Below are 21,001 nucleotides of genomic sequence, written 5' to 3'. Positions count from 1 at the left end.
CTTTTATCCTGTTGAATAGACGATTGATTATTCCAAAACTTATTGCATCTTAATCTTGGCTACTTCTCAAGTGTCATTAGAATTGAGTTTCACCTTGAATAGATCTATCGACTAGCGGAGTTTAGATCAACCTCTTGCTAGTAGTATTTCTAGATTACAACTTCCGGGCGCATCGCTGTCGTTTCATCTAGAAATACTCGAAGCTTCATGGGTTCATGGTCCTATTCATAGTGGATCAAGAGATCAACAATGCTCTGTTTCCTATCGGCTTCCTAGCCGATAGCTTTCGAGCCTCGTCGTCATCAATCATATAGATCTGGTTCAAATAGCCGATGAGCCGCTTATGCTCATCATGATGCTGGAATAAGCCTCATGGCCGATTATTTATTTATCATAATTTATTCTATTGTGTTGTTATCGGTGCTGGTGCCAGAATCAAATCGGCCTAATCGGCCGATCATCTTTGACCTTAAAAGGATCATCTTCACCTTGTCAGTTGAATCGTCAAACTGACTGGCACGCCCGCGCACACCATGCGCGCCAATTTGGGTTCGGTACGACGGAGCAAAGCAGATCTTCCCGTCCCTAGTGTATGTGGAGCGCAGAGATCCGTCCGGCGGCCCACGGCACTGGCGAACCTCTCCCTAAGCTGAAGAACAGGGTACCTATCATGCGCACGGGCGTGCAACCGGCGGCGGAGCTCCCCATGCGCAGCGGTGGCGACAGCGCTCACCCGCGACCACGGAGCTCCCCACGTGCAGCCAAGGTGTTGACGGTCATTATTTCTCATTTTGACCGTCAACTTCTCGGGAATAAATTGAGATTTGCACCATGTTCTATACATATTTTACCAAATCCTAACAAATTCCACAAGTTTTGGTGGTTTGAGATGTTTTGTAGGGTTATGTTCAGAATATGTAAAAAACAACACTAAATGGAGCACCTACAAGGATGGTGAAATATGGATATAAGACGACATCATTATAAACATTGTCAAATGCCAAATTTGACATTGCCATGTTGAAGAGCTCATCGAGATGATCGAATTGGACACTTGCCAATTCGGAGTCCGGACGCAAAAGTTAAGCAAATCACAAGTTCCGGACTCGTGTTGCGCACAGGCTGCAGGCCGGGCGGCCCGGCACCTTTGCCAAACACATCTCGCCTTGCCACAAGACTATTAGGGACCCTCCAATCGACCCCTATGCATTGGATATACAAGCAAATACAAAAGTTATGACCGAAAGGCTTAGCACATGGATTGGATTAAAGGACCTATTTTCAGCACTTGCCGAGATCTTTTGGACCGGAGCACCACTATGGACTTCATGCACCCTTTGATCAAGATGTCAGTGAAACGAAGGGCCGAGATATGCCAACTCCAGGCTGGCCGGCCTAGGGGAGGCCGGTCGGCCTACAATTTTTAGCTTTGAACCAACGCAACCTACACCGACACCAGGAGGAGATCAGGAGTGTCCACGAGAAAGTCGGCACCAAATGGAGGAAATCCCAGGCCGGCCGGCCTAGGAGAGGCCGGCTGGCCCCACTTTGTAGCATCTTGAGCTCATCTTCGCGTGGAAGCTATGTCAACCGACCCTCTTGCGTACACCCGACGCCTCGGCCAAATACCGACCTCGAGCTAGTATAAATAGGCCTCCACCCCTCACTTGTGAGACACACACCAAAGGAGTTCTCTTCTCTCACTTTTACTTTCTAGAGTAGGTTAGGTAGTTGGGAGTTAGAGTCGAGTCGAGCTTGTCTCGGGATTTCGGAGTCATCATCGGAAGTCGGTATAAGTTCTTGTATCTTTTCTTTTGACATTTATCAATATAAGTTATCTTCTTTATCTTTTCGAGTCAGCTTTACTTTCTGCATTTATTTATCTTTTTAAGTTATCGTACTTGTGTGCGAAGTAATTCCTTTAGTTTAGGCTTTGTATCTTTTTTGTTTATCGGGATCTTACCTTACGGGTTTTCTCGCCCGGACTAGGGAACTCAAGTTAGGTCCCTAGGTTGAGGGGGATTTCTCTTGTACGCGACAAGAGAAATCCTAACACCAAGTATAGACGTGGTGTCCGAGGTTAGTGTTAGCTAGAAAGTGTGTTCTACCCCATGGAACTGTTGTGGTAGGCGGCAGGTGGTGACAACCCTGTCCATCCCTTGTAGTACACCACGTTCGGGTGCTTTCATAGCAGTAGTGTCGACTGCCGTTGGACTCCCTTCTCACCCCAGTCTGAGTCCTTCTCTAAGGCCGCCGAAGTAAGCTCTACGTTCTTGATAACTAGTTAGAAGCAAGGTTTAGTCTAGAGAGGCTAGCTCGATAGTTTAGGAGTGTTTTAGGAGTCTTTCTCGCTCGTTGTCCTCCCAGCTGCTTACCTCTCTAAGGATTAGAGTCTCCTGTGTCAGACGGTCCTTGTTGGCCATTATCCTATCTTATCTATCAGGCTTACCCCTACTAAGTTAGTTGGTTGATATCTCTAGTAAAGTTTATGATTCAATTCTTCGATACTCTTTACTATAGTGCTTCCCTGAGGAAAATTATGATACTCTGGAATACTCCAAGGTGAAGTGCTACAGCGGTGATTCTGTGTGCTTGCGGAATCCATATTCTATTGAGCATAAGAAACACCAACAGAAGGCTTGGCCAAAGTGACTCGTTGCGGTGCGTGTCCGCCAGCGGCGCTTGCTTGTATGGTGCATTGTGGCTGCGGAGCTCCCTCGCGCATGGTGGCGGCACTCGCCCCCTCGGTCGACTACAGTACTTCCCCAGGCGCGGCCTCGGCGCTCCCCTAGGTTGGCGGGAGGGCATATGGGGAGGAGGAAGTGCCGCGGGAAAAGAGGAGGGCGCGCAAGGAGGGAGATGGTGAGTCGGAGCCACTCTGCAAATCCTTCAAATCTCTTCTAATCCTCTTATGAAGAGAATTAACCAAACAAGCCCTTAATAAAAGCCGACCGGTCTTTATGCCTTTGGGTTGGACAAAAGCTTCATTAGTAGACCTACGACGGTTGTTTGGATCCACAGACTAAATTTTAGTTCGAGTCACATCGGAGGCTTGGATACCAATTAGAGGGACTAAATATGAGCTACCTATAAAACTAATTATATAAATAGAGAATAATTGACCAGACGAATCTATTAAACCTAATTAATTCATCATTAGCATATGTTTACTGTAGCTCAATATTGTTAAATTATGGACTAATTAGTCTTAATAGATTTGTCTCACGAATTAGCCTCCATTTACTCAATTGGTTTTGTAATTATTCTATATCCAATACTGCTAATTGGTGTACAAATATGTGATGTGCCGGAACTAAGAATGACAAGTTCCGTGGATAGCATTTCGCTTAGCTACCCGGTGCTTTTGTTTTGTTTGCTCGTTTTCCTTTAAAAAAAACGTTAGCACGGATTGAAGAGCGTCCTCCAATATATTGCACATCGTTCATTTTTTTATATCTCTTCCTGGCACCCTTGATGGCGCACTGGAGCCAAGTAGTGAGCGTGGTCAATTACTCGGCTAGTGAAGCAATGGCAAGTTGGCAACTCCTTGAGGCTCTTCTCTGGTCACAGCCTCACAGGTCCTGCTGATCGGTGCAAAAGATAGCGCCTCGTCCCGCATGGTCGAAAGTATATGAAAATACATCAAAAGAGAAATCCACGTGGTTCAAAAATTTCGATAGGCGAATACGTATGCAGATCATTTTTCCCATTTTCATCGAGCTTCAGTATGAAAAATCTCGGAATAAAGATATCGACAAAGAAGGATTTTATATTTCATTTTCATCCCTATTGATGTTGCACTATACAACCCTCTTGGGTCTGAATGGTAGGAAAGAATGGAACATTAAGTTTTTCAAGAAAGATTCAAGGGCTTGGATACTGGACATTTCACATTTGGTTCCGAAACTGAGAAGTGGGAATACGTTTGATGTTGTAAAAGATCATAGTATCCAAACAGAAAATGAGTAATTGAAACAGATAACGGGGATTGCAACATGTAACACACAGCTTTCTTAATGATAAAGTCTAGCGAATATTGCAGGGATTGCCGAACAACCTTTTGAAGCAAAGCGTTCGTGTTAGGGATTTGACGACACGACTCCAAAATACCCTGTAAGGTGTTTTGCGCCGACATCGATACACACAGACCGTAAAACAAGAGCTTGGCTGAAGCGAAGCATCATCTAAAGTGGAACATTTATTTCTGCTGTCCTAGTAGTGTTTAGTTTGTTTGCCTCACCTCATAGTGGTGGCAAATCCTTATCGGCGTATCCTTCGAAACAGGCCTTTCCTCCGACCAAAGCTCCATGTTCACATCACCAGTTCCCCAGTGCACTAGGCATTTGCTAACCTCACTGGGATCAAACCGGTTCACCAAGCTCAGCCCGACACACTTGTCCACTAGCATCCATTCCCCTGAGGATTTTGCCAAAAGAGTAAATGAGTTGGCAGATGGGCCAAGGTGGAAGGGTCTTGAAATAGTGCGCAAAGTAACTTACCATTGGGTCTGAGGTCTCCCTCGAATGTTATTTCTCCTGACTCTGGGGAGATCTCTTGCTTTGAACCATTGATGGCCGTGAAAGCAACCACCACCTCAGTTGGGTGCAGCAGGGTGAATGTAGGATGAACTCGTAAACATACCAACCTTCAGAGGGGAAAACAATCAAACATGATTCAATGTCTCAACTCTCAAAATATATTCTTAAAAAAACTATAAAAGTAACCTCACATCATAAATTCAATGTACGAAAGAGTGCTGTTTCGAGTTGCATACATTTACACTTTGACAATCAATATCCTTTAGAATATTTCTGTTGAAGTTTCAAAAATTGAGAAACTCGATTTGTCTAAGTACTTCCAAAATATTCAATTTTGCTCTATTGTGCATACATTTCACAGTCGTAATATGTGATCAAGGTAGAACACTAGTGACCGTGTTCATGTCAAAAACAACAATCTTCCGTGAATGAAGTAGCTAAAGTTTCTGCTATAATAATTGAGCAAAGCATATTAGACGCAAACTCCAATGCAAACAAAACCAATACATGGTCAGCTGATGCCCAGGAACCAAATATGCCTAATGTTCTGTTTCTGGTGTCATCTTTGTCCTGCAATTCGTCTAGTCCACAAACAACAATTAGTAGAACCTGTATCTGGGCAACTTAGAGACAGGCTGCGAGGGCAGTGTTAATATGGGCATAACCATAGCTCCAACATAACTTCGCAGCATGTTAGGCATGGCTACCAACATGAAGGCTGACCAGCGTCTCTTGCCTTTTTTTTTCTTGCTCTTCTAGGTCATGCAGGATGGCATGACCTAGAGTATGTTTTGCACTAATTTTAACTATCGAAGGACCTGAAGTACAATATCAGAAATTTCCATAAAATTGCTTTCCATGCATAAGTAGGGCATATGAACACTCCAAGGGTGTGCTTTGTGACTGAAATTTCGCTAAAGTGCAGAGTTGCACAGTGCCACATTATTTAATGGGAGAAAAAGGGTCCTCACCTTGAAAACCCACCAGATCCAGCTCCTACACTTCTTGCCTGAATGCTAGAGTCAATCTGAACAATCTTTGGATTGTCTTTCAAAATAGATATCTGGCGCTGGAGAACCAGACCACCACCAATGTCTCCTTCCATACAAATAGATTCCTCCTCTCCCGATTGCTCCAGATACCTCCTGTAGTTTTTTGAACTTAAGTTATTTAGTGGAAAAAACTTTAAGTGGCCAAAAAATATTTACTAACAGGCAACAAATGACATCATAAGCAATTAGTCTGAAATGACGATTTCCATTACCTGATGACTTTGTACTCTTCTGTGCAGCCAGCAGACCTATATTCAGTCCCACTGTATTCTTCATAACCATTGATCTCTATCCTGCTGTGAAGCCACTGGGAATCTGCACACATCAATTATAAAATGATTCTCGAGCTGTTTTTTTATAATAATAATATTAAATAAATAACACTCAAAGCTAACAAAAAATTAACTTATGGATCCATTTATAATGCATTGCCATGATGAAAGGATATACAATCATCATAAATCACATAGATGAATTTTGAGGTATCTCAGGAAAAGTACATACCAGCAAATAAATAACACTAGTATCTCCATTTCTAAGGTAACAAATTTTATATTAGAATATACTCCCTCCGTTCCAAATTATAGGCTGTTTTGGCTTTTCTAGATACATAGTATTTGCTATACACCTAGATATACAGCTATGTCTAGATATAAAAAGACTATGCACCTAGAAATGCCGAAATGACCTATAATTTGAAACGGAGGGTGTATTACAATTTACAGAGATGAAGCATACCAGAAGGAAGATGGGTCATCGAGATAATACGACCGCCAATCCATGGGACAATCTTAAGCAACCAGTCTCCACTCTTTAAATCAACAGGTATTTTTGATAGCTCAGCACCTTCCTGTCCTGATGGCTCATCAATATCAGGTATAGGCTGAATCATCTCTGTACAACCATCACAATGTGGCAGTATGAGACAAGTTCAGACAAGTAAAAGTGTGATAATTTGTTGATAATGCGATAAAAATTATGGCAATGGTAATAATTTATTTGTTGATCTAAAACAATAAAACCATAAAAAAGTGGTAAGATAAATACCCAATCGTTTCTTGTGCTCAAGTTCACTAGTGGCAACTAAGCTGGACACTTGTGATTCAGAAGGCATTGTAAGGTGTATTTCTCCACCATCAACACCATCAGCGCTTACCTGGATGAAAAAAAGTTGTTTTGCAATTATAATAAAGATATTTTGTTTCGTGAGTGAAAAAAAAGAACAAAAGGCAATAGACATACCATAGCACCTCCACCAAGCAATATATTTACTTTTAAGTTTCGTTTTGGTCTCTTCCATGACCCTTCAGATTTGAAGACTTTGACAGTTACCACCGATGAGTGGAGTTCAGCACTATAATATGTCAAAAGATAGTCTCCCTGTGTGAATGCATATCCATCTCCAGCATCTTCAAAGAGGATACCTTCAGCTTTACCTGTAAAACAAGCCAAGTCATTGCACAGTGTTGTTTGAGAGAATAATTGGCTTGTATTCCTCCAAACCCTAGAATGGTGAGATATATATCCTATACATGGGCCTCTAGATGGGCCTCTATACATGGGCTCAATATACTCCAACACCCCCCCGCAGTCTGAACTACCGGCGCAACGGTGTTCAAAACTGGACAACAAGAAAGCTAACACCCCCCCCCCCCCCCCGCAGCCACAACTAGCCACCGGCTACGTTGAGGCTGGATCGAAACTCCGAGAAGGTCGACGAGGGCAACCCCTTGGTGAAGATGTCAGCAAACTGGGAGGTAGTCGGGACATGGAGTACCCGAACATCGCCGATGGCGACTCTGTCGCGCACGAAGTGTAGGTCGATCTCCACGTGCTTCGTCCGCTGATGCTGGACAGGGTTGGTGGAGAGATATACGGCGCTGACGTTGTCGCAGTAGACGAGCGTGCTCTTGGCGAGCGGGCTGTGGAGCTCCGCCAAGAGCTGTCGTAGCCAGGACGCCTCCGCCACGCCGTTAGCGACAGCCCGGGTACTCCGCCTCAGCACTGGATCGGGAGACAACCGGCTGCCGCTTGGACGACCAGGAGACCAGGTTGCCGCCCAGGAAGACGGCGTAACCGGAAGTGGAGCGACGAGTGTCCAGGCAGCCAGCCCAGTCAGCGTCGGTGTAGACCACCAGCTCAGCAGAGGACGAGCGGTGAAGCACCAGGCCGAGGTCCACAGTACCACAGACGTACCGGAGGAGACGCTTCAGCGCAGCAAGGTGTGACTCTCGGGGATCATGCATATGGAGACAGACCTGCTGAACAGCGTAGGTGAGGTCCGGCCTGGTGAAGGTGAGGTACTGAAAAGCGCCGGCCAGACTCCGGTAGGCAGTAGGATCAGCCACCGGATCACCCAGATCAGCAGACAGCTTCGCCTGAGTGTCGACAGGAGTGGAGCAGGGCTTGCAATCATTCATCCCAGCCCGCTCCAGGATATCGAGGGCGTACTGCCGCTGGTGAAGGAGAAGACCAGACGGGCGAGGCTCAACAGTGACACCCAAGAAGTGGTGGAGCTGACCAAGATCCTTCATAGCGAACTCCTGCTGTAGAGAGGAGATGACACTCTGAAGTAACTGCTGACTGGAGGCTGTGAGCACAATGTCGTCGACGTATAGCAGCAGATAGGCAGTTTCATCCCCACGGCGGTAGACGAAGAGAGACGTGTCAGACTTGGCCTCGGTGAACCCCAATGTCAGTAAGAACGTGGCGAACCGAGAGTACCAAGCCCGAGGAGCCTGCTTCAGTCCATAGAGAGACTTGTTGAGCCGGCAGACCATATTCGGACGACTCGAGTCCACAAATCCCGCTGGCTGAGAGCAGTAGACATTCTCTGACAGTGCCGTGAAGAAACGCATTCTTCACGTCCAGCTGGTGTACAGGCCGAGAGCGCAAGCGAGAGGACCGTGCGCACCGTAGCAGGCTTCACGACTGGGCTGAAGGTCTCATCATAGTCCACACCAGGCCGCTGAGTGAACCCCCGGAGAACCCAGCGAGCCTTGTAACGCTCCAGCGTGCCATCAGCCCAACGCTTGTGCGTCCAAATCCACTTGCCAGTCACCACATTGCAACCAGACGGACGCGGCACGAGGTCCCACGTCTGGTTGGCAAGAAGAGCCGCGTACTTCTCTTCTATCGCGCGACGCCAGTGAGGATCCGCCAAGACATCGCGGACAGAGGAGGGTACCGGAGAGACCCGCAGCTCTCCCTCGGTGGCGGAGAGTCGCGGCCGGAGACGCCATCCGCCGAGTCACCATGGGATGGATATGCCGTGGATCCCGATGGATGATTGGCGGGTGGTATACCTCCGGCTCGGATCGAGAGGGAGTCGGAGGAGGCAACGGTGGCGACGGCTCCGGTGTCGGCGTCGCAGGAGCCTCCGGAGCAGGTGGCGCCGTTGTCGACGCCGAACGACGCCGGTACACCTGCACCGGCTCAGCGTACCGCTGCGGCGCCGGGGTCGGCACCGAGCGACGCCGATACACCTGCAACGGCTGAGCGTAACGCGCAGGTGTAGGGGAAGGCATCGGGGCCGCGCATGGCGCAGCGGGAGACACCGGGTCCGAGCGCGGCACGACCGGAGGTCCGGGGGCCGCGCGTGGCGCTACCGCGGGCACCGGGGCCGCGCTTGGCGTAGCAGGGATCACCGGAAGCGGTGCCGGTGTGCCGGGAAAACCTGCAGGAAAAGGACAGACAGGTAACGGTGGCTGAACTACCGGGTCAGTCAGAAACAGACTCCAACTCGGGGTCAGGAGAAGGTGTGGAGGAGGTGGAGTAGGGGAAATCCGACTCGTCAAAGACGACGTGTCGGGAGATCAGGACGCGGCAAGAAGTGAGGTCAAAGCATCGGTACCCCTTGTGGTCAGGGGAGTAACCAAGGAACACACACCGAGTCGAGCGGGGCGCCAGCTTGTGAGGAGCAGTGGCGGAGGTGTTAGGGTAACACGCACACCCGAAGACCCGAAGGTGGTCGTAGCGAGAAGGGGTACCCAAAAGAGCGTGGTGCGGAGTGGGAGCAGGAGAAGCAGTGGACGGAAGACGGTTGAGCAAGTAGGTGGTGGTGTGGAGGCTCTCCGCCCAGAAGCGCGGGGGCAGAGAGGCCTGGATCAGAAGGGTGCGCACGACGTCGTTCGTCGTGCGAATCATCCGCTCAGCCTTGCCGTTCTGGGGAGAGGTATACGGACAAGACATACGCAGCTGAACACCCCGAGAGAGGAAAAAGGAACAGGAGGTGTAGTTATCGAACTCACGCCCGTTGTCACACTGGACAGCCTTAACGGTGAGGCCGAACTGAGTGGACACCCAGGCAAAGAAGTGGAGGGTGGGGAAGGTCTCAGACTTCGCGCAAAGGAAATGTCCAAGATTAGTGCGAGAAGTCATCGACCACCACCAGATAGTACTTGTAACCAGAAAGGCTAAGTACAGGAGAGGTCCACAGGTCACAGTGAACAAGGTCAAATGCATGCGTCGCATGCGAAGAAGAAGGAAAAGGGAGCCGAACATGACGACCGAGCTGGCACGCATGGCAGAGGGGCTCAGCAGGAGCCCTAGTACCAGGAACATCGGTACTACGACTGAGCTGAGTCAGAACGTCGCGGCCAGGGTGACCAAGACGGCGATGCCAGGTAGTAGAAGACGGTGTCGCGGCAAAAGCGGCAAACAAAGACGGCCAGGGCGAAGAAGAAGGCGAGAGTGGTGCAGCGGAAGAAGGAAGGCGAAGGGTGTAAAGGGGCCCCGTGCTGTCACACCGGAGTAGTGGACGCCGGGAGGCCGAATCCTTTACAGTGAGGCCAGAAGAATCAAACTCGATGGAACAAGAATTGTCAGCTATAAACTGACGAATGGAAAGAAGGTTATGAACCATCTGAGGATCAACAAGAACATTGGGAAGACGAAAAGAGACCTGTCACCAACCATGATGGAAGAAGGACAAGAGGGGTGTGGGGGTCGGACAGAAGAGATGATACCGGCATGTGGGGTGGTGTGGAAGGAGGCACCCGAGTCGGCGATCCACTCGGTGCTGACCGGCGGCGTCCGCCCCATGGCGCTGAAGGACTGCGCTAGTGTGGCATAGTCCCACCCACCAGGCCAGGTCGGCTGCTGGCTGGGTGAAGCAGGCGGGGTCCAGAACGGAGCGAACAGGGGAGCAGCAGCGGCGAGCATGGCCGCCGGCCGAGGCAGAGGACGAGGCGCGGCAGGCGCGACAGCCTACGCAGCGGCGAGAGGCAGCGGCCCGCGCGGGGTCCCTGGGCGCGACGGCTCGCGCGGCGGGCGCGGCGGCCTGCGCGGCGTGCGCTACGGCGAGGGAGGCGGCGGCCTGCGCGGCCTGCGCAGCGTGCGCGTCGGGCGCAACGGCGTGCGCCCGCGCAGCGAGCGCGGCGGGCACGACGGAGGCCTGCGCGGCGTGTGGACTCTTGCAGCGAACCGCAACATTCTGCTCGATGGCAGCTAGCGCGTCGAGCTCGCGTCGCAGGGAACGCCAGGCCGCAGCGGCAGGGGCCGCGGCAGCGGCGCCCACAGGCGCAGTGGCCACGGGGGCGGCGGCAGGGGTCGGCTGCGCAGTAGCGGACTGGTCCCACGCGCGCTGCTCCCCCGGTACAGAGCCCGCGACCCACGCGCTGCGCGTCCCTGGAGCAGAGGTCGCCGGGAACGTGGGCGCTGAGGTCGCCGGGGGCGCCTGCGCGAATCGGAGCTGGGGAGAGGGGGCGCCCCGACGGGCGGCTGTAGGGGAGGGACAGTCCCGACAGGCGGCTCGCCCGCGCGAGCAGCTCCGGCCGCGGCGGCCCAGGCGAGCGGGGCAGAGGAGGGCCCCCGCGGCGCCCAGGCCCACGCCCGCGGCCTGCTGCAGGGGGGCGCCGTCGGGGGCAGGCGCGTTGGGGGCGCCCTGCCTGCCCTGGGCGCCGGATCGGGTGAGGATCCCCGCGGTGGCGGCGGCTGCAGGAACAGGGGCCGCGGCTCCCGCGTCCTGGGCGCCCGCACCCGCACCAGGAACGGCCTGGGCGGCGGCGGCGGCCCTGCTCACGCCCACGCCAGCAGCCCGCGCGCCCGCCGCCGCGTCCGGAGGTAGGGGAGGCGCTCCAGGGGCACCGACGGCGGCGAAAAACACGGCGGCGGCGGCGGATCCAGCCGAGCGGACGGCACGGCGGCGGATCCAGGCAGCTGCGGCCAAGCGGGCGGCGCGCCGGGCGCAGGGGAGGAGGAGAAGGAAGAGAGGGGAGGGAAGAGGGGCGGCGGCCGGCCGGCCATGGCCGCCGGCAGTGGTGGCATCGGGTAGGGCCGGCGGCTGCTAGAGGGAGGGAGAGGGAAGAGATGGCTAGATACCATGTCTTCCCTTCTTTGATACCATGTTGTTTGAGAGAATAATTGGCTTGTATTCCTCTAAACCCTAGAAAGGTGGGATATATATCCTATACATGGGCCTCTAGATGGGTCTCTATACATGGGCTCAATATACTCCAACACAGACACTATGCACACTGTTTTGAGACAACATTTTATATCATCATCTTGAACACAAAATAAAGGGTAACTAAAGCATAAAAATGAGATATAATGGGAACACAAGTTAATGTGCAGCAGGTCAAATTTTATTTTCTTATCCTTTCAATCACATATGACATATTCACACTTAAGGATACCAACATCTGATCTTCAGAAAATGAGAAGGTGCATACCATTTTCATCCAATGCAACAATTAGTGACAAATCATCCTCCATACTTGCTTCACCAACATGCCTAATAGGAAGACCTACTGGAACAATTGCTCCACCACGTAAATACAGCACGGGCAAATCCTATACAATTATCCATTCATAAATAAGTCTTGATATAGCATTTAAGTCAACAAACTAGGAGTTTAAGAACAAACTTACTGGGTGTGAATCCGCAAAATCAAAAGGCAACCATATGCCCTTTGGTAACTTATGCGCACATTCATGAGCTCCTTTGTTAGGTAAAGTGCTGCAAAAAGACGGAAAGATTAAAGAATCCAAAACATAGAGAAAGATAGAGAAAAAGGACACTTGGCCTTTTGGGATCTTTTCATCTCTATATAGTTGATGTCAGGAAATTGAACAATTTCCAACTGATGATGCAAAATCATCTCTAACACACAAACATCTACTGAGGCACTAGCACATAGCTACACAAAAGCAAACACGCACATATACAAAGCACACCAAGGGTCTCAAGACAAAAAAGTTGAATAAAAAAGTTATTATCAAGGCACTGATGAAAAGATATTACCTTGCGCAGACTAAAAGTGGTCCAAGGAGAAAGGAAGTCTCAACATTCCTCAGTTCAGGGTCCTGTGGGTCTACAAAAAATCGACGAATGTGACACAACATCTGTTAATATAACTGCATCCTTGGGAGAACATATGATATCTCTAATAAGTTTGGTCGCAAAAGAAAGGAGTCAACAACTTGCCACACACGTGTTCTTCCTACAAACTACGAGCATCTGCACCAACTTAAAACTGGGGATACAAAGTGAGAGAATTAATTACCAGCAAAGAAAACTGGAGTAGCAACAGGAATACCGGTTGTATGTGAACGGTAAAAAAGAGTGTAGATATGCGGCAGTAGCCGGTACCGTCTCAGTAGCGCAAGGCGACAAACTTCCTCGCACTGAAAGAAGTATGGAGTTTTCCAATTAGCCAATGCTTTCTCAACTAAGAAATGAGCAATGCTACATTGCCAGGGCTTTGATTACCAAGAATATTACGTAAAACTTAACCCAATAACCAAACAAAAAACTGCCATCACAGTATCCGGGACTTCAGTTCTGCTTGTTATTAGATGCAAACTACAAGGCCATGGCACACGGGACCATATTTTACATTCATAAAACGAACAGCCAATTGAAAGAGAGAAGACATCATTCATCATTGGATACAGGTCAGAGGCATCAAAACAATCAGCTGAAGTATCAGTTCATTAAGAGTTACAGACAGCATGACAGTAATATTGTTGTCTTGGGAAGTCTAGATATAGGGATATAGGATAAATGAATTGAAGGGAATTAACTAATGAAAAAAATGGGGTTGGAGAGAAGAGAAGTCGACACACAAGATGAAGCTTATATGTTTTTACCTGAGTTTATTAACAAAATAGTTACATATGTTATACCACTAGTTAGAGAAACTAAATTTCCTGAAAATATTAGTCACCTTATCTTTTTCTTTGACGTCCTAAAACCCAACCAACAGTATGCTTAAAATATGAAGACTGAATTATTGTTATCTGTTGTAAAAGATACTTCTATAATTTCAAAAATAATAGAACACGACTAACAACTTGGACACATGTTAGCCACGGAAAGTACATAAAATGTTCAAATATGCAACAGAGGAGGTGCTTGTTGCCATAGCAAGGTACATCAAACAAAAAAAATACCTCATAACTTAAACACAAGTGCATGATGTTAGAACGCAGGAAATAAGGCTACCCTCAGAAGGTTAAGCTACCTGTGAGAATATCTAACATACACAGAGCAGCAGAAGTTTATAGTAGAGCAATAATCCCTTGCAACCCTTATCAGAACAAAATGACTGCAGATTGAACCATGATGTACAGCAAAGTGACTGGCATTAAAAAAATGGAGGAAATGACAACTGATGTATTGCAATGTCAAGGACAAGCTAGCATAAAGAAGTGTGGCAAGTATACTGCACAAAAGGAGCATATTAAAGAAATTAAACTAACCATCAACCATGTCTTCAATGCAAATATGAAATGCAATGAAGCTGAAACATCCACAGTTAATCAAGCTTCTTGGACTGTGCAAAATTTTGCTATGTTTTTCAGTACACATGTTTGGATGGCAGTCTCGGGAGCACAAAATAGTACCTCTTCACCAAAGGACCATGGCTCGTGGTCAACACTTCCAGTTTCTGTATGACCACGTGAAAATGGAAACAGTGCACCCACACCCATCCATCTTCCAAAAAGTTTTGGAGTGGCATTTCCAGCAAAACCACCAATATCAGGACCTGACAATGGTTGACCACTGAGACCCTGATCAGATAACCATACTGTTAGACCATAGAAGTGTGCTTATATGTCATATCTTGTCAGATGACTCAAAGTAAGAATAATTTAGCCATTGTAGCAATTTCAGTTTTTAAATGCCAAGACCTTGAGAACAGCATCCTAATATCTGAAAAGAAGGGGCAAACAAATAGTAGAACTTGACGGAAGCGCAATTAACTGAGGAACCAAATTTTGACTGATACAGAAGACCATGGTTCTCAACCCAAGCACTACTGAGTATAGACAGGCTGAATTTGCTTTCACATAACAAGATTGTACACATTGTAAAATTTAATATCATGATAAATTCAATGCTAAAATAAGTAGCCACCAAAATAGTCATACATAAGCATTTGCACCGATGACTAAAAATAGAACATTTTGTTTTGGGGGCCACTGGGAATATATTTTCGAAATTAGAAAAGACTAGAAACTCAAAAATATTCATTCAGAAGGGAACGATTTGGATATTAGAACACATATGTCACTTACCAACTGAAGAACCATTGGTAGACTCATGTGCAAATGCTCCCAGTTTGACAGATTATCACCGGTCCATGTTGCAGCATAGCGTTGGCTCCCTATAAAGCCAGCTCGTGTAAGAACAAATGGACGTTTAGCTGCATTACCCATTGCCATTCCTTCATAAGTAGATCTTGCCATTAGCATTCCGTAGACCTGAAAATTATAAACACTACAATATAAATGACAAAATAGCAAATATAAGTGAACTCATTCTATTTTAATTAGCCATTGCCCATGGCAGGGTTAAAAAACATACATTGTGATAGTACGAATGATTTTGAACGCCGCCGACATCAGCATCTCCCCTATGGATATTGTTTTCAGGCATTGTCTTCGTGGTAGTCTACAAGTTCAGACCAACACTTTCAATTACATAGGAAAAATTAGACTAGATGTATTAAATATATGATTCATGACAGATCACGTACCTTGAAAACAGCAGGTTCATTCATATCATTCCATATTCCATCAACACCATTAGAGATGAAGTCCTTTACCAAACTAGCCCACCAGGCACGTGTTTTTTGAGATGTATAATCAGGAAAAACACAATCACCAGGCCATACCTCCCCTGAATTTAGACTATATGAGGCATATCCTGCTAAAGTGCAAGAAGATGACAATGGTGCTTATTTGAGTCAGTGAAACATACCAACGAATGGGCTGCCATCTGCCTTTTGAACCCAAACATCATTTTTTGAACCACTATCATAAACAAAGTAACCCTCCTCTTTCTTGATCCCTGGGTCGAGCATCCAGATTGCTTTGCAACCAATGGAATGGAGGTCATCCACCATTGATTTTGGATCAGGGAATCGGTTCTGTAGCATATCAACAGCAAGGTGCTCAAACAGGATTCAACAAAATCAATTGTCATAGGAAGTTGTTTGCACTCAAAAGAACACTACAAAGCTCAGCTAGAAACAGCACATAATTATAGGAAGAAAGTTGGAGGCACTATTAAGATTCCAAAATAGTATAATTTTAAAACGTGAGATGAGAAACAGAAAGCAGTTTTTAAAGTGCTTCTACGTAGCAATCACAATAGAACAGATACTTACACTATCGAACGTGAAGCACCTGAAACCATCCATATAGTCAATATCCATCCAGACAACATCACAAGGAATGCCTTTCTCCCTAAATGTTCTCACAACCTGTGCAAGCAATAAATAATCAAACGTCAGGATAGAATATCATCGTCGTATTTTTATGTCTCAAAATGAATCATGTGAAATGAATGGCAAATGGTCCGAATAACTTCAGATGACCCATGAAAAGGAACATAATTCTTCCCAATAACATGATCTACATTCCAACTTACAACAAGTTAGAAAAGATTCATCTATAGTAATAAATGTTCTTTACTTCAGCTTATGAAGAATATCGCCATGTTTGAAAAGCACACCATACTTTCATACATTTCTTTGTCACTACATATATGTTCACCTTTTTACTCTTTGACCATGATTTTTTACATTAATACTTCTAAAAATTAATATATTTACTATGAAATTATGTTCATAAAAAATCTACACGTAATATGTATATAGTTACTCTATATAGTTTTACAGTATAAGAGACAATAAGTGGTCTAGTCCTGGTCTAGTTTTTCCTCCAAAAGAGTCAGTGTAGTAGTTTTTTAGGGGGGTTACAGCCCCTTTACATCTGTAACGTTTTGGGGGATAACACCCCCCTCCCCCTTCTTCTTAATATAATGATGCACAGTTCTCCTGTGCGTTCGAGAAAAAAAAATGATACAAATTCAAAATATTGATACGTGGATCCCAGGTTATTTATATTTAGCAACAGTGGGGCTAACAATGAATAGGGAAAACAAAAACGACAATCAATTTATGCTTGTTTAGGTTTTATAAATTTCCCTTTAAGTCAAGAGAGTGAGAGAGAGACCCATAGTAATGCATTGAAGCCTGAACACTCGATATTGATGTACTGAAGATTTATACAAGTCATTAGCACAAATCAGTAGGGTGCTATATACTACACATGTATGACACAAGGAATAGAGTAAATGTGAATATAATGTGAACCACAATCCTATCAGGGTATCCTAGTTTATCTATATACAACTAAAATGAAGCTATACTGCTATAGGCAGGCAATTATTTTATGGATCCCTTGATGAATTCTCTTGCTGCCTGCACAAGCTGTCAATTAGTTCAGAGGCACAGGATTTGATGTTTGCATTTGGACTTATAGTAATTGAAGACAACAAAATGAACACTGTGTCATAGGACTACCTACACACTTTATTCATCATAATTGAGGGGTAGGAAGTTGCTGCCACTGAAGTATTAATTAATACTTCCTTAAAAGGAAATACAAATAGACAATCCGACAACAAGAAAATACCTTGAGTACTTTCTCAGAAGAATCATAGCTCCAACGACACTGATGATAGCCAAGTGACCATTTTGGCGGCATGGACACACTACCTACAATGGATTTTTTTTCCACAGCTTATTTGATGAAACAGTAAGTAAAAAACATAGAACATCCAAATTCAATGTGTGTTTTCTTCTATAACCAATTAGATAGATGCTAATGTCTAGTTTGGTAAAAATAAACTGCAGAGAAAATGCCAATACAAGCGGCAATGATAGTGACCCCACATTCTACCGTAACACTTATATGTCTTGAACCAGTGCCAATAATGTATCAAACAGAATACAATTCTTCCTATTATTACAATTGCATTCATATTAGAAAAAAGATATACAGCTTCATTATTTAGGAACAAAGCTAAGCCTTGTCAACAAAGCAACAGCATGCAGGTATGTCTGTCTATAGAAATATAGTGTAGAATATGCGTATATATTAGTGCCACAAGATGTTTATAAAACATGGTAGAATTACCGATTGCATGTGACAAAGATGTCATAACATCAGCTGGACTATTAAATGGCCCAAAAGTAATGACAGGGTAGGCAGATGAGGCAGAAAACTTTATAGTAGATTCTTGTCTCAAGTCAATCTGTCATAGTAAACAAGGATTCAGTTCAAGGCACATATTAAATAATATATTAACAAATAAAAAAGCTTTAGAATGATGTACCACTGCATACCTCACAGCGCCTAGTGGTATCAGCAAGGACACCCAATGCTTTTCCATCAGGGAGGACAGCCAAAACCCAAGGGTGTGACTGGTATAATGAAGTGGTTCCTGGCCCGAAACCCCATGCATCTGTGTTCCACGTGAAAACCTGATGAAATATGTCAACATATTATGGCAGGTCCAAAAGTCTGTTACAGAAGCAGCATAATAAATATATAGAGTTATTTAGCAAAACTACAATTATTAGTAACGTTGTAATAAGAAACAAAAATTCTGGTGATGATTTAAAAAAAACTAAAACTTTGGCCTGCCAAAGTTGTTGCAGTTTTGTGAAGTGGTCCAGAATTGGACCTTCATTACAATTTCAGTAGTTTAAGTTTTGAGAAATTAACTCAAATTTATAATATATAGTTTCTTAAAGCAGATGTCATACTCGTTTCCCTGTTCGTTCAAGTGGGCCACTCGCTTCTCCAGTGCCATAGAAAGATGTCCCAGAAGGAAGCTGGTCAATTAAATGAAAACAAGTAAGCCTTAACACATATATGTTTGAGAAATATTAAGAGTTCCAGGGAGATAATATTACATATACACATCAAGGATAAAATAAGCGCAACTCTTTTTATCGTTATCAGGTACAATAAATACATGTTTGGGGGGGGGGGGGGGGGGGGGGCAATAACAGAAAGAGAAATCAATTGATGTTCCTGGGGTTTCAGGCATCCCCTCTAGCCAAAAAAAAAGGTTAAACCCAACATGTTGCAATGTTACAAAAAGCCATCACAAAAATCATGCTTGTAGTGCACATAAAGTAAAATAAACCTGCAAAAAGCCATATATCTTTGATTTTTAAAAATACTGCTAGATTGACATCTAAGACGAATTCGAAAGTGAATTGTTGCAGCTGTACTAACATTATGTATACTCCACACAAGATTTTTTTGACAGATTTTTGAAATACTGCAACATGGAAAATTCACAGCACCACTGGGTATGAAATCTGCACGCAAACTGGAACAAACGATGGTTCAAGTTTTCTCCTGAAACAACTATTTTCTGCCCACCAAGGGTGTCCAATTCCATATGCTAATTATCAAACCAAAAATGGCCAGAAACTTTGGTGTAGAAAATGGTCAAATGATTAAGATTACAACTAGGTCAGTAGCATCGAGTGCTTCAAATTTGAAATAGTTGCAGCACTGTGGGGAGGAAGACGACAACAGAATACCACAGATCAACATCTAGATTTCTTTCTTCTACTGTGTGAGAAGAACAGCTTACTTTTACACATCAATTGCCGAAAGGCCCAACGTGCAAATAATAGCTTAGCAATTTTGACTTGTATCTCTAAACAATTCATGTGTATTTGGCCTTATGGGGATGCAACATGCACATTATGGATGCATTTGCCCCTATGCGCGTGCTGTGTTCAGCGTGAAGTTCCTGCGTCAGATACATACCCCTGTCCTGGAGACCAATCGCAACACGCCACTCAAACAAGGCCAGAACGAGCAACAGACATGGCCACAGGATCACTGGATCAGCATTTCACGCGCTCCCCATCATGCATCAGCCAACAGGGAAACCATCCAAACGACCACCCATCCACCCGCAGAACGAGACGAGGCAAGCGATCTCTAAAGCAACAAATAAAAAAAACGAGACGAGCCGAGCGCCAAACGCTCCGCGCACGCGCATCACCCGCACCCCACATCCAAACCAACGGCCCGCAGTACGCCGCACGTGCGCGCCGGCGGCGCCCGCGTACCTTGAGCACGACCCTCTGGGCGCCCCCCGGCGCGGCCTCGAACGCCGGGACCACCGCGGGCGCGTCCGCCCCCTCCCGCGGCGCCTCCCGCCGCCGCGGGTCCGCGAACGAGAGGCTGGGCCCCGCCGCGGCGCGCGCGGCCTCCGAGGCGTCGAACCGGAACACGCCCTCCTCGAGCAAGCGCGACCACACCATCTCCCCCGCCGCCGCCGCCGCCGCCGCGGCCATCCTCCCTCCCTCCGCCGCCCCCGCGGCACCTGCAGCTGCAGCAGCAGGCGGGGTCCCGCTCCCGCCGCGGCACCTGCAGTGGATGGAGCCAGGCGAGCAATGAGCGATCCCGATCGACCAGCCGCGGTCGCAGATCGGGGTATCGGGGGCGGGGGTACCTGGGAACGGATCGCCGGGGCGCCTGGCGCTGGAGGCGGAAGCGGAAGCGGAAGCGCGAGTAGTGGGGGACGAGGCGGAGTGACGCGGGGCTGCGGGTGGGCGTGGGCGTGGGCGTGGGCGTGGCGAGCATTTTCTTCTTGTAGAAGGGCCCGCGCGGCCGGCGTTGCTTGCGTGGATCCTTGGTGGACTCGGGTTTGTTCTGCTAGAGGCACAGGGCGGAGTGGGGGAGTGGCCGAGTGGGGGAAGCCGAGAAGGTCTGGTTTGGGGGGATGCGGTTGGTGCCCGGTGTGCGACGCTACGGGTTCGCAGCTGACGCTATGGGAGAGTGGTGGGGGTGGGGGTGGGGCAGGTGGGTTCTGCGGGGCCACACGTCAGGGGCAGAGACCTCTTTCCTGTTCGGAGAAGTACACGTGACTATTGCTCGCAATCTTGTAGTTTTGGTAAGTAGATCACGTGACTGGGGTCGAGGATAAGTTAAACAAAGTGGAATTTGGCGCGACCACTGTCGTGACTTAGAGCCAGACTAATAATTTAGCTTATTCTGACTACAAAACTATTTGTTGCTCATTTCTCAATCCATTTGTACAGTGACTTAGCTCTCCACCATTAATATATGTTCTACTTG

General features: G+C 46.9%; 1 protein-coding gene across 1 annotated transcript; it reads right to left on the bottom strand.

Moving 5' to 3' along the window:
- Positions 1–3,893: 3,893 nt before the first annotated feature.
- On the bottom strand, positions 3,894–20,531 carry LOC120669702 (alpha-glucosidase 2-like). The gene is made up of 23 exons (XM_039949528.1): positions 20,376–20,531; positions 19,990–20,290; positions 18,658–18,726; positions 18,235–18,372; positions 18,026–18,143; positions 17,522–17,604; positions 16,210–16,305; positions 15,801–15,969; positions 15,577–15,719; positions 15,405–15,491; positions 15,116–15,301; positions 14,441–14,608; positions 13,099–13,219; positions 12,837–12,906; positions 12,464–12,551; positions 12,265–12,385; positions 6,833–7,026; positions 6,638–6,746; positions 6,329–6,484; positions 5,803–5,905; positions 5,510–5,683; positions 4,500–4,645; positions 3,894–4,416 (listed from the first exon to the last, which is right to left on the bottom strand). Exons 1-23 carry the CDS (start codon positions 20,504–20,506, stop codon positions 4,223–4,225), a joined length of 3,165 nt encoding a protein of 1,054 aa, XP_039805462.1. The 5' UTR covers positions 20,507–20,531; the 3' UTR covers positions 3,894–4,222.
- Positions 20,532–21,001: the final 470 nt, after the last annotated feature.

The sequence above is a fragment of the Panicum virgatum genome, chromosome 2K (genome assembly GCF_016808335.1).
Source record: "Panicum virgatum strain AP13 chromosome 2K, P.virgatum_v5, whole genome shotgun sequence".
In the NCBI taxonomy this organism is placed as follows: domain Eukaryota; kingdom Viridiplantae; phylum Streptophyta; class Magnoliopsida; order Poales; family Poaceae; genus Panicum; species Panicum virgatum.
The sequence above is the reverse complement of the archived record's forward strand: the minus strand, read 5'-3'. Positions and strand labels throughout refer to the sequence as shown.

What these genes read in the sequence shown, in the direction of transcription:
- LOC120669702 (XM_039949528.1), bottom strand. Translation starts at nt 20,506, where the DNA reads ATGCTCGCCACGCCCACGCCCACGCCCACGCCCACCCGCAGCCCCGCG. An exon ending in CCCCGGCGATCCGTTCCCAG is followed by an intron (nt 20,291 to 20,375) that starts GTACCCCCGCCC and finishes CATCCACTGCAG; the next exon opens with GTGCCGCGGCGGGAGCGGGA. An exon ending in TTGAACGAACAGGGAAACGA is followed by an intron (nt 18,373 to 18,657) that starts GTATGACATCTG and finishes ATATTTCATCAG; the next exon opens with GTTTTCACGTGGAACACAGA.